The 13,228-nt window shown below is 41.4% G+C and overlaps 2 protein-coding genes across 4 annotated transcripts in view; both read left to right on the forward strand.

The window, feature by feature from the left end:
* The first annotated feature begins 5,702 nt into the window (after positions 1-5,702).
* LOC129334288 (outer dynein arm-docking complex subunit 3-like) lies at positions 5,703-8,343 on the forward strand. The gene has a single exon (XM_054986266.1). It carries the CDS (start codon positions 5,743-5,745, stop codon positions 7,402-7,404), a length of 1,662 nt encoding a protein of 553 aa, XP_054842241.1. The 5' UTR covers positions 5,703-5,742; the 3' UTR covers positions 7,405-8,343.
* Positions 8,344-10,211: 1,868 nt separating this feature from the next.
* The window catches only part of RPF2 (ribosome production factor 2 homolog), a 32,836-nt gene continuing 29,819 nt past the window's right edge, over positions 10,212-13,228 (forward strand). Inside the window, exons 1-3 of one of the 3 annotated variants that reach the window (XM_054996848.1) lie at positions 10,238-10,318; positions 11,527-11,617; positions 12,350-12,482. In XM_054996848.1, coding sequence (XP_054852823.1) covers positions 12,426-12,482 — 57 coding nt within the window. In that variant the 5' untranslated portion in view covers positions 10,238-10,318; positions 11,527-11,617; positions 12,350-12,425. Of the gene's footprint in view, positions 10,319-10,828; positions 10,975-11,526; positions 11,618-12,349; positions 12,483-13,228 lie in introns of those variants that run through there. The other 2 variants (XM_054996839.1, XM_054996856.1) reach the window with 2 other exon arrangements.

The following is a 13,228-nucleotide window of genomic DNA, read 5'->3' on the forward strand; positions in this document are numbered from 1 at the left end:
CAGGGCTTTCTTGTTTGCAAGATTGAATACTATACCCACAATGGTTTTACAGGGGAGGTTTTTAAATACGCCCTTTTCTGATAGAATTTGCCCTTATAGCCTTAATAGGATCGATGCATCCTTTCATGTCCTGCTTGAATGTAGGTTCTTTGAAAATATAAGGGATTCTTAATTAACCAACCTTCCCCTTATACTCCAGAAACCCTGGCTCTTCTGCTTAGTGATAAGGATCCAAAATTTACCTTAGCTGTTGTAAAATATGTCTCAGTCCTTTTAGCCCTAGCATCCAAAAGAGATAAATAAGTATTTTCCGCTGCTCAAGATTAATGACTCGATGATGAGATTCTAAGGGAATAAAAGGAAAATATTCAGTGTATTTATATCCCATCCTTTCTCCAGGGAGCTCAGGGCAGCTGACATGGTTCTTCCTTCATTTTATCATTCCAGTACCCCTGAGAGTGCCAAGCTACCCAGTGTGCTTCATGGCTGAGTATGCTCTTGAACCTGGGTCTCCTTGGTCCAACATTCCAATCATTACGTCATGCTGGCTCTCATTGACCTTTGCTTCTGCTTCAATTTAAAATTCTAGTAGAAAGACAAGGACCCAGCAGGCAGCTAGGGTAGGGTATTAAAATCTATACCTTTGGTAAATTTTAGGCCTTAGGCAAGGTTTGAATTACAGTCACAGATGATGTATGGTATGTAGTTCAACAGGAATGCAGTAAAATCATCTGTATGGCAACATTAATGCCAAGTCCTAGGGAAAAGCCAAGTGGAGAGTTGAAGTAAGGGGTTCTATGGAAGGCATGCAGACGAGGGAGGAGGAAAGTCGTTAACTTGAGAAAAAGAACAAGGCAGAAGGATTCTGATTTAACCAAATTTACAGTTAATCTATGAAGAGTTTATGGCTCCAAGCCAAGCAGAAGCCTAGGCTGGGAGCCAGTCAGGTCTTGAATAGAACATCACCACCCAGAACTAGGTGCACCACCCAGTCCTAGTGCTGCACCACCCAGAAGCCTGCAATCTAAACTTCAAAGGAGACCAAGAAAGGAAAAGGAGGTGGAGGCAGGGAGGAGCAAGACTCTGTGTTCATTGAAGTTATTCGTGTTTTGGAATACTTTCAGTAAAGAAAGGGGTTTAGTGGCTGTGCTGAAGACTTAATGAGAAAAGGTGGGTTTTGAGAAGGGCAACAACAGTTCCTTCGCTGCCAGTGGCACATTCTGCTACTGCTATACAAGAAGGTTTTCCATCATTCCTCCTGGATTTTTGGAAAGCTTGCAAGGCTGTTGTATTCTTTAAGAGTTTTGGTTGAAGACTTTTTATCCTAATAGGCATTCTTTGCTAACAACTGACTCTGTTTAGTTGTTTTGAAGTTAGCAGTGCGAAGTTTATTTTGTTGCAGGCTTTCTAAACTGTGGAAGGGTAGGATAGAAATTTGTTAATAAACTATTTTATTTTACTTCATTTATAGCCTGCCTTTCTCACTGAGTCTTAAGGCAGATTACAAAACATAACAGCAATAGAGGTGGCAGCATACAGATGTCCAGAAGGCCACTCTAGGCGTGAGGTGTAGCAAGAGAGAGTGGGCAGTAGAGTTGTTTCTGGGACACTTTCAGTTGACTAAGACTGCAATCCTTAAACAGAGTGACGTTTTTCTAATTCCTTTGAAATCAGTAGTCTTAGAAGTGTGTAGCTATATAAGATTGCACTGTCAGAGTGATGGAGCAGGAGGAGTGAAGAGAGGAGCCAGGCCATCCAAGGCTTTGAAGGTAAGTTCATTAAGTTTGTGCCAGCTCTTGGAATATACATGAATGGTCAGTAATGAGAGAGGAGTAATTTTGGCAGAAAAATACTGTATAGAGGTGAAGGGCCAAAGTTACAACGGTCAAGGGAAGATATAACCCAATTTTGAATCAAGAACTTTTAACAAAAGTATTCTTAAGGGAGAGGGGACATGGCATGGAAACAGTTTGAATATATGCAGCAAATGAGTGATAAAGAGTATAAAAGCCAGTTTGGTGTAGTGATTAAGAGCATGGGACTTTAATCTGGAAGACCGGGTTTGATTCTCCACTTGAAGCCAGCTGGGTGACCTTGGGTCAGTCACAGCTTCTAGGAGCTCTCTCAGCCTCACCCACCTCACAGGGCGTTTTGTTGTGGAAATAGTAATAACATACTTTGTAAACTGCTCTGAGTGGGTGTTAGGTCATCTTGAAGGGCGGTGTATAAATGTTGTTAAAATAAAGCATGAGGCTTTGCCTGATCTACAGAATGGGTATTTTATGCTAGACAGAGCCAGGGCCTTTTTGGTCCTGGCACCGGCCTGGTGGAACTCTCTGTCTGATGAAACCAGGAACCGGCAGGATTTATTATCCTTCCGCCGGGCCTATAAGTCAGAGATGTTCCGCCAGGCATATGGCGGAGGCTAGGCTGGGCCCTGGCCGGCCATACTTGACTTGAAAAGATCTGTCTACCACCCTATATATATCTATAGATCTGGATATATGGGCCATCTCTGAAATGAAGTAACTCTTCCATTGCCATCTGAGGAGAAGTTTTTATTGTATGTAGTGTTTTAAATTTTATTGTAATGTTTTTATCTGCTTTTATGTGTTTTTATATAAATTAAAATGTTGTGCTCCACCCTGATCCCGCTCAGCAGGGAGGGTGGACTAAAAATCTAATATAATAAGTAATAAATAAATAAATAAATAGATGTCATTCCTGCTGGCCCTAATCTTTAAGTTAAATATTTTTGCAACATCAGCAGTGAAAGAACTTGAAATATCTTCAGGCTTTTTTCATGGTTCCCCACCCCCTCAACATATTATAATTGCTGCTGTTAAATAGGAATAGCCCAATTCTAGATCTACATGTGTTTTTGAAAACCAATTACTTCAGCAGAGTAATTGTATTACAGGCCTTTTGGTCTGGTGAATACCACATACATTAATTACTCAAGGACAGATGATGAGTGAATACTGTTTTTGCTCCTCCGGTAGTCTAGCTTTTTGCTTAGAGTTAAGAGCTACTCTCCATCCCAGCATAACAGCATCCCGCCTTTTTAAATAAATGGTTCCGTTTTGGGCATCAGCACTTGTTTACACCCTGTTCTTTCTATGTATACAAGTATTTTGTAAGGGGGAAAAGTCACCATTGTTAATATCTATATTTTGTTCTTTACCATTTTTAAGAGTTTAGCACCCACTTTAGTGTCTGTTTTGTAGGCAATGACACTGCTAAGATATTGTTAATGAGAGAAATAAAAAAAAATCCTGTGTCTAGCACTGTGGAAATGGCAACAAATCTATTTTAATTGAAAAGATGGAGTAATCTATTGCCCCAAAGAGCTGAATGCTAAAAACATTTATAAATGGAATACAATTTTTTGTGTGCCCTTCTCCATGTTGTGCCCTCAGTCCCGCAGGCTGTATGCCAGATACTGCTATGGCAGAGGATATCTCCTGCCATAGCTGCTGAAAAGATAGCATCAACTCTGATGCTGAGCACTATGCATTTGTCTTTTGTGTATGCATATGGACACAGGCAGTTGCCCAATTTCCTTGTCCCTCTAAACACACAAACTGCATTATTGGAGTGACACTGATGAAGAAATGCAGCTCACACTTTCACAGTTGCTGAAAGCCATCTTTCATATCCCACCTTTCCTCAAAGGAGCGTATGTGATGGGGGGAGGTGTTTATTAAAAGCTTGCTGCTGGGTAGTCCTGCTCACTGCAACTTCTTCTTCTTTTTTTTTTAACACAGTGCTTCAACTTTAATACATTAACAATGAGTGGTGTGAAGAGGGAGGTTGCAGATCTCTTGCTTCTATGAATTCGTAAAATGGGATCCATTTTTCCCAGAAGTTTGATCCCGAAGATTGATATTCTGTCTGATGTAGATTGTCAGTTATTTTTTCCATTATCAAATGGTTCCAGATTTTTGTAAACCAAAGTTCTGTAGTAGGTGGAGATTGGTCTTTCCATTTGGTTGCTATTGCACTCCTAGCTGCCACCAGGAGAGAGTTGATAAGGTCTCTTCTAACATTTGGGATCGATGTCTGATCCCACAGTCCCAAGAAGATTACTTTTGGTGACATAGGGACACTGTACCCTGTTATTTCCTTAATAATATTTAGTATTTCTGACCAAAATCGAGATATCAAGGGACATTCCCACCAACAGTGAGCAAAATTACCCTCATTATTGCATTTCTTCCATCAAGAGGGCGATGCTGAAGAATAAATTAAGGAGAGTTTTTTGGGTGTTAGGTACCACCTATGTATAATTTTATAGCTTTGTATTTTAGTTAATATAGTTGAGGATTTATTTAATTTTGATGCCCATACTTTTTCCCAGTTGTCTAATGTCAGTACTTCATTAAGATCTTTATGCCATTTAGTTTGATAATTAAAATTGTTAGGGATGTTAGAGCTCACTGCAACTTCAAGGGTCGTGTTTATATAGTTGTGAGATTTTAACAACCATATGATGGTTGCTTATGATGGACAATAGCTAAGACTCCAAATTACCTTACCTATCAGATCTTGGAAGATAAGCAGGGTTGGCCCTGGTTAGTAGTTTGATAGGACACCATCAAGGAAGACAAGACAACCCCCTTTTGTCTCTTGCCTTGACCTCTATGGGGTCACTGTAAGTTGGCTGAGAGTTAATAGTGTGCTCTCTCTCTCTCTCTCTCTCTCTCTCTCTCTCTCTCTCTCTCACACACACACACACACACACACACACACACACACAGAGTCACCTTTATAGCAACTTATTTTCTTGCACATTTTCTAATTGTCTATTCTCGCTATGATCTGGAAGACAGTATGACAGGCAATTGATAAAATGTTAATATGTTTTCCATACTTTCAAAGGTACTTTTATAATTACCTGTCCCTATTAATATTTGGTATTCTTCCTTTCTAATTATACACAGTTTTTGAAACTGGACTTTTGCTGTGCTATGAAATCTTAGTCCTAAATTTATTGGCTGTAATACAGGGGATGTGAGAAGGTTTACGGGCTTGCAGTGACTTTTGTGTACATTGTCCAGTGGAAGTATTTGCTGGGTTGGACTAGGTGAAAGTTTGATATATTCAAATATAATCATTGATCAGTAAGTAAAACATAATTAACTCAAAAGTATTCTGCTGAGAATCTCAAACAGACTTAAGACTCATTTGAACCAAATTTTATTTAAAGGTAATATATTTGCAGAGTTTGACTCATCTGCCCACCCCAGGCCAGATCCAAACTTGCTTGAAGGGTGAATTAATCTAGAAACTTCTGTCCCCCACAAATATGCATCCATTTTCATGTCTTTGTTTTAGGGACAAACAACCTCTTTGTGTATGACGGAGAAGACCAGTCCATGGGAACAATGACTAACCATTTTTGTTCCCAGCCTGTATTTGTTTGCTTAGTTTTAATGTACAGTGTGCTTTTGGAAGGTGACAAAATATATCAAGTATAGCGAAATGAAGCAAGCAGGAATGCAGCCACTCCGAGATTAACAACCTGTCCTTACACATTCACTTATCAGTAGGTTGTGCTAGAGTTCCCAGCCAATGGGAACTTTGCATCAGAACTCATCACCATGGAGATGGCGTCCTGTGAAAAGATGCTGGCAAGCAGTGAAGGGAGACTCATCAGTGCAAGACTGAGTCGGCAGAGCCCTGACGGATGAGCTCCACGGCCCCCATCCGCTGCCACTATTACCTCCCAGTCCTGCCACGATGCCTGCAATGCAGCCCCTGGACAGCATCAAGCCCCTCATGCATGAGCAGATCTCAGAGCTGCAGAACAAGATCCAGCTCCTAGAAGGAAACCGGAAAGCCTTTTTTGAGAACTCTCAATGGAACATCAAGAAGAACAGGGAGTCAATTTTGCAACTGAGGCAGAAGAATAAGAAGCTGCACCAGAAGCTGGCAGATCTCCTAGCAGGAGAGGAGAAAGTAATTAAGGCTGCATTTCAAAAGCATGCATCTGAACAAGGCTCTATGAAAAATAAAAGCGGAGAAGGTGCTATTCAGGTAATCAGCCACCGGCTATGTGAGAAAATCAACCAGTTAAATAACCTGAAGCATCAGGGGGAGGTGAGGAAGCATAGACTGGAAGAGCTGCAGCTTCAGTACAGCATAAGAGCACAAGAAGTCCATGATTTGCAAGAACTGGAGGAAGGGAATGTTGAAGTAGCCAAGACTCTGCGCACACTAGAGAACCGCCTTGAAAAGGCCCGGTTCAAGACCGAGGAGGCAGAACGCATCACCAGCATGTACCAGAAGCTCAAAAACCACATGCAGGAGGAAAGGCTGCATTTTAAAAACAAACTTGATGCCTTGGAAGCAGAGATTTCTGGCCTGTGCCACGAACTCAAGGATCTGGAGTGTGTGAACACCGAAGCTCAACATGCTCGTGATGCAGCCAGGGAGCAGCTCCTGACCCAAGAGGAAACCATTTACCGAGAACGGAAGCTCCGTGATAAGAAACTGAAAGACCTAAAGAAACTGACAGAGGAAAAGAGAGTCCAGAATGAGCGAGCAGAAAGACGACATTCACAGAAAGATCACGTTCCATTCAGAACCGAGGATCTTCCCAAAGAGCCTCAACATGCTAAAGCCACTGTCCTGAAAACTAAGCAGGCCATGTTCATTACAACAGAGGCCTTTGGCAAGCTTCGATCAGCCGCTGGCATCACTGACTCAAAAAAGGTTGTGTCCCACTTCTTGGCCCAGGAAGAGACCTTCAAGCAGCTGGAGAAAATGAAGAATGAGAATGAAGAGGCACTGATACTACTGAAGGAGGAAAAAGAGGCGCTGCAAACTAAACTCCAGGACCTCAAGTATTCAGGAGAGGCCCAGCTAGTTGGAACCCAGAATCTACTGCAGGAACTTCAGGGCCATCTGGACAGGGAAGAGGTGAGGTGCAACACAACTAGGGCTGAGCTGGACAAGATTACCCGGCTTCTGCTTAATGCAAAGGCGGGAGTGGAGCATTTGGCCTCCAAAGTGCAGCACATCAAGTTGGAAAGTGGCCGTTTTGCTTTCACCCAGCTGGATGAGAATGCCAGTGATTATGTGCTTGACCTCTTGGGCCAAACAGAGGAGAAACTGTTGTGCGTGATGAAGTCCTTGGGGGATCGAGACCAGAACGAGCTGCTCCAGAGAATCGAAGAGATGGAGTTCCACTCAAAGGTGGAGAGGAAGCTGCCTGCCTACAACACCAGGGTCAAGTTGCCCATCGCTCAGAAAGCAGATATGTATTATGAAGAGGAGGACAGCGGGGAGGAGGATGCTGATGTGGTGACACGAGGAGCCCTGAAGCGTCAATCTCAGCAAATCATTGACACTAAGACCAAACGCCGCACCCGTTACAGAAAGAAGGATGGGAATATGTGACTGCCTCCCCAGGTGTGACCCAACCCATGACTATTAAAAGGGCCTACTAAGACCCAGGCCTCTTGTGTGAGCTGCTTCCATACCACTCACATACACACACCGCTATTCCCATTTGACTGCCCCTGTGTGCCACATTGGATGAGGATGGCAGCACCAGAGGCAGACACAATCACTGAATTGGCTGTGTGTGTTACAATAAACCCTGTGCAGGTTTAAGCTGTCCTTCTGTTTTTTCCTCTACTAGGGGTGGGCTTGAGTTCTGAGGTGGCAGCAGCCATAATAATGACTGGTTCATGCTGTTGCTCAAATAGCCATCATTGAGGCATCTCCCTTTGTTGACTGGCCCACACTTCTGGATTGCCATTAACTGGACCAATCCCCCCTGGATCCAGCTTAACCTACTCACCATCTCAGTTTCAGAGACTCTTGTCCTGGGCTGTACTCAGTTAATGGCCCAGGGAACCATATGTTGAACTGTCTTCTGGGATTCCACATCTCTCTGCCCAGATGGCACCCTTTGCTTTCCAACCAAATTTAGGCCATGCTCCAAGAAATTGCATCCCAATCCACACTTCATCCTGCACATCCTACCTCCTAGAGTCAAGCTAAAGAAGGTTCTGGGCCTTCTTCCCAATTGCTAGGTCACTGTTCCAGCACAAAATATGGCAGGCCAGATTTTTCTTCTTTTGGTTTATACATAGGTTCTAGCTCAACAAGAGCTAGGCTGAGATATTCGGAGTCTGTTATTTTATCTTGTTTTCAATTTGAAAATGTTTTTAAAAAAAATTATTGTAAACTGCCTTGAAGCACATGGAAAAGTTGAGTTTAAATGTCTTCAAGGACATTAAAGTTTAGGTATAAACACTCAAGGAGAGGGAGAACTTTTATATAAGCTAGTCGTGTTGTCATAAATTTTGAATATACTTTTCCTGTTGTAGGTTAAATGTAGCTCAAATGTAGTGCTTTGTATTCTGCATAAGTTTCTATGCACTTTCTATTGTCATTTCTATTTCTTTTTTCAAATAAAACTTTATTTTAAAAAAGGACATTTGCTCCCATGTAAGTGTACTTGGAATAACTTGTTCCTAGATAGCTATATATCAGTGAGTCACTTACCTGAGACTAAGCACCATTGAACTGATGTGGCATACTTCTGAGTAAACATAAAAAAGTTTGCAATTCACGGCTTCTAAGGCATTGTTCAAATAAGAAGCAAAATGAAGAATTGATACTGAAGTACATTTTAAATCTTTATCTCATTCTACTTGATTATTGTACTTGTTTTATTCTTCTCAATTTTCATAAATACTTAAAATTGGCCATACCATTTAGGCTCATTCCCTACACCCCTTCCCTTTCTCTATTTACTAAACATAAAGCTCCATTGAGCATACTGGCAGTACTGCTCAGTAAATATTATAGGATTACTTTGTTCATTTTGGACTAAAAGCACTACAAAACTGAAGCCTGAACAGTTCTTGGGTTCCCTCTTTCTCAAGATTGCTCCAAGACTGTTCAAAATAGGCAATACTGTGATTAAGAATACCGTACTGTTAAATATTTAAATCCCAGAATCAGAAACTAGCATCAATAGAAAGGTCAATATTGTTCCCCAAAGGCTATGGCAAATACTGAAGGAGAGAGAAAAGTGTGATTATGGGGCAACTGAAAACACTTTGTTGTGTGTGCTTTCTGTATGCATTTTAACATGGTACACGATAACCCTCCCAAAATGCCTAAGTACTTTTATGTATTATGCATGGTTGCTTGCTTATTAAAATCTCAAGGTTCAAGTCCCTTCTGTTTCCTCGGAGGCTGCGAATTCCCTGGAAGAGCATTTCGTGTGAGAAAGTAACCTTACAGCAATGAGCATCTGGCCTGGGGTTCCCCCACTCCGGAAAGCTCCTGCACACAGGCGAGGTCCAGCTATAGGAGTTAAAAATGGCTGCTTAGCGTAGCTTTTACAACACTACACTTGGATGGAATGCATCATGCAAAGTACAACGCTGTCGAAACTTCGTAAGGATGGGGAAAAAACGCTTTTTGGTGTCCTAAAATATCAGTTAGCCGGCATTCTCTCTCCCGCTCCCCATTTAGCGGCACCTAAGCTTCCTCCACTTTTTCTTCAATGTTTAAAATATTCCCCAGATTCTTTTATCCGAGGCAGATGCATAGCCTCATTTCTTCCCCCTGGTGGTCATGAAACAGCATTTCATAGCAATGAAGGGCCAGCAGGGCCCGCTGCGTCAAAGCAAAAAGAATCAAGACTAAAGACGGCTACAGTCCGAAGAAGTGAGCTGCGGCTCACAAAAGCATATACTCTACCACAAATGGTGTTATAGTCTTATAGGTGCTACTGGACTCTTGCTCTTTTCGACGGCTACAATGTAGCCCTTATTACGTATTCAGTTGGGCTTTTCTCCATGCTAATTGGGCTGTGCTTTCGCTACATAGGCGCCAACGCATAGAGAGAAGCGCCTCTGATTCAAAGAGAAGCATAGTCAATAGCCGCTTTCGATTTCAGACCGGAAGTTTAAGGTGTGCTTCCAGGCTCTATGGCACGAATTCAACCGCTTTTTATCATAGAGACACAAATAATATAAACTTCCGGTTTCCATTTAACTGACGCCATATGCGGGACAAATCTATAATTCAAATTTTGGTAACCTTTCCAAATCTCTATACAGCCTTTTCGAGGGTGGGTGGGAATCGGCTGATGGAAAGTCTTCTGTGTCTTCATGTGTATACTGTTTGTAAACCCCTTTTAATAACTTTTCAATCAATCCCCAACAGCAGCGGATGTGATGTCATGAAGCAAAAGGTAATTGTTCTCCTTCCGGCGTACGCATGTTTGCCAGGTCCACGTGAATGTAGGAGAGTGTTCGGTTGAAATGGACTCACTGGATCGAGTGGTGTAAGTATGAGGGTAGTCGTGCGGCTAGTTGTTATCTTGATCGGTTCTTAGTCGGATCGCCTAGAAAGAATTTTTGTGCTTCTGCTGGTAGGTTAGAAATGAGCTGCAGCCCCTGTTTTTCAGGCTAGTCGTCCGACGAACGGTGCATATACTAGTAGCTAGAGTACTACCGGCACGGCTTATGCTTTATTCTGTTGTTTTTCGAGCGTTGTAAATGTTTTTCATCCCTTGAACTATTAATAAGAAATGTTCTGCCTTGGTTAGTCTGAACCAGAAAATAAAGTGCGTTTAATGTTAATATTTATGTATGTTGGGGTAAGGTGGTTGAAGGAGGGTTGCCCACAGTGGATTGGGATATTCCTGGAGACTTGGGAGCCTGCGAAGGGCACGGGTTGGGAAGGGGACGGACCTCAGCAGGATATGATATCATAGAGCCCATCCTCTAAAGCAGCTATTTTCGCCAAGGGAACTGATCTCTGTAGTCTGGAGGTCAGTTGTAATTCCAGGAGATTTCCCTGCCCCACCTGGGGTTTGGTCACCCTGGATGAAGAATGGAGAAGCAGGCTCGAGGGCTGGTTCAAGTTCCTGTGCAAGGGATACATTCTATTACATTAGCACTCTTTTCCTGGCTCCTATATTTCACTATTTCAGCATAGGTGAATATTCATGAATGGTACAGATGGAAAACTATGTTTGGTACACAGCTTCCAACTTTTGGGGTTGTTAGTTGACACTTTCCAGCTCTGTTTTTTTTTTTAATTTCTAGTTTCTTAGATCCCCCCCCCCCCGGGCGCCTTTTGTTTCTTGGATTGTAGGGAGGAGAAGTATGTTCTGTAATGGAAAAAGTAATGCTGGAATTTTTTTTAAAAATCCTTTTTTGCCCAATTTTAAAGCTTAATGTTTCAAATAAAAGTTATAGTGAATTGATTTCAAAGGCAGGGCATTATCACACTAATGTTGCTAGTGGATCCTCCAGGTTCCAGATGTTAATCTCCTGTAGAATAGCAAGTTTGTTAGGTAACTTTTGGCTAACAGAATAACAGAAGCTATTGTATGTATAAATAAGTAACTTTAAGGTGTGGTCACACTTTGGTTAGTAGCAGTGAAAAGGCATAGAGTTTTGTGGCATCTTAAAGATGGTACCTGCACGAGTTGATTTAACAATAGATATGTCAAACATGTCTTGATGCTCTTGTTTCTTTTCTCAGCCCATGCTTTGAGATGGGGAGTTGGTGATAAGAGCATTCTTGACTGATAATACAGCTTTTCTGTAGTGTAGCTACAAGATGCATTTAATTGGTAAGGCTCGTCTTAGTTTTTCAGTGTTTCAAGTATCTACTGGTAAAATTTGCACCCTGATTTTAACCAAGTTTACATAGTAGTAAGAGCTACTGATTTTAGTTGTAGTTACTTATAGGTAAATATACTTAATTGTAGTGCTGGAACTTATTTCAAAATATGTATGTAGTCCTCAGTGGAACTTCTGAGTAAACATGCATAGAATCAGACTCAATATGTGGGTCAAAATACTATTTAAGATCATTCTGGGTTTCCTTTGCAGCTAAGAACAGAAATATTGATCGGACATAATGCAGTCACTAATGATTATGCCTAAGCAGAATACATTTTTGATGATGTGGTTTTAGTTGTTAAAATTTTGTTTGTTACTGAAGTAGAGATAAAGTTAAAGACTAGTTTAATAAAATAGCCACATAATGCTGAAGTCCTAGCCACACTTACTTGGGAATAAGGCCAGCCGAGCTCCGTGGAGCTTGTATCTCAGTAAACAGACTTAAGATAGGACTGCATATGACTTATAGCTTATCTGCAAATAGTAATGAGTTAATAGGTAACTCATACTGGCTGGTTTTTTAGGATGGGGAAATATTTTTTCTATAAAATAATTAAATCCTAAAGCTTAACATTTTATTTTCAGAACACTATAACTGCATTTTAAGTTTAGCTTATGGAATCGTTCCTTACTCTCAAATATTTTGTGAAAGCTAACTTTTTTTTTTTAAATTATGGTAGGAAGCCTAAAACAAAGAGGGCAAAAAGGTTTCTTGAGAAAAGAGCACCAAAGCTCACAGAAAATACAAAGAATGCCATGTTCATAAAAGGTGGAAATGCAAATTCAGCAGTCACTGAAGCACTCAAGGACATTGTAAGTATGTTTGGAACTATTTGTAGTACTGGAGCTGCTGAGATAAATGGGGATGTGACCTGGCAAACAGTAAGAGGAACAGTTGGTACGTTCTGGGGAAAGTCCTCTAGGTTGTGCTCCAATGACTGAAGGTGAATGTGTTCTGTGCCTCATCCTACTTTGGCTGTAGAGTGAACAGAGAAAGTTCTTGTTCTTTCAAGTAGTTGCATTCTGTAGAATGTGATATGAAACATCAAGGCTCAGCAGCTGGAACATTCAATAAAATATAATTGGATCTAGACTAAAGAAATTTGAAACAAAACATAAGCCATTTGATATTACATGAGAAACAACAGTAACAGCTACACAACAGTAACAGCCTTTATCAAAACATCTCTTTGAATCATTTTCTTACAGCATTTTTAGTTAAGTGGTTATTTCTAAACAACTGTACTCACATGAGCCAGAGAAGAAACATTACCTGGTGTTTTGGGGAACTCTTTGGCTGTCTCTGACTTGCCCAAAGAAGGTTTTAAACTCTGAATAGTAGTGCAGGGATAGGCAACCCTTGGCACGAGTGCTCATCCTAAGGTTGCCAGGTGCAAAGATGGTGCTGCTTCTTGTCTGAGAAACCACATCTGATGCTATTCCACTCAGGTGAAGCCTCCTCTGTGTCCGACACAACATTCATCTTTCCCCCCTGCTCTTTTGTCTTTCCAGCACACCACCATATTCTTAGCCCATGGATTTGTTTAAGCTCTTGGCCA

The sequence above is a fragment of the Eublepharis macularius genome, chromosome 1 (genome assembly GCF_028583425.1).
Source record: "Eublepharis macularius isolate TG4126 chromosome 1, MPM_Emac_v1.0, whole genome shotgun sequence".
Lineage (NCBI taxonomy): Eukaryota > Metazoa > Chordata > Lepidosauria > Squamata > Eublepharidae > Eublepharis > Eublepharis macularius.

Coding starts and splice junctions, on each gene's coding strand:
- LOC129334288 (XM_054986266.1), top strand. CDS start 5,743: ATGCCTGCAATGCAGCCCCTGGACAGCATCAAGCCCCTCATGCATGAG.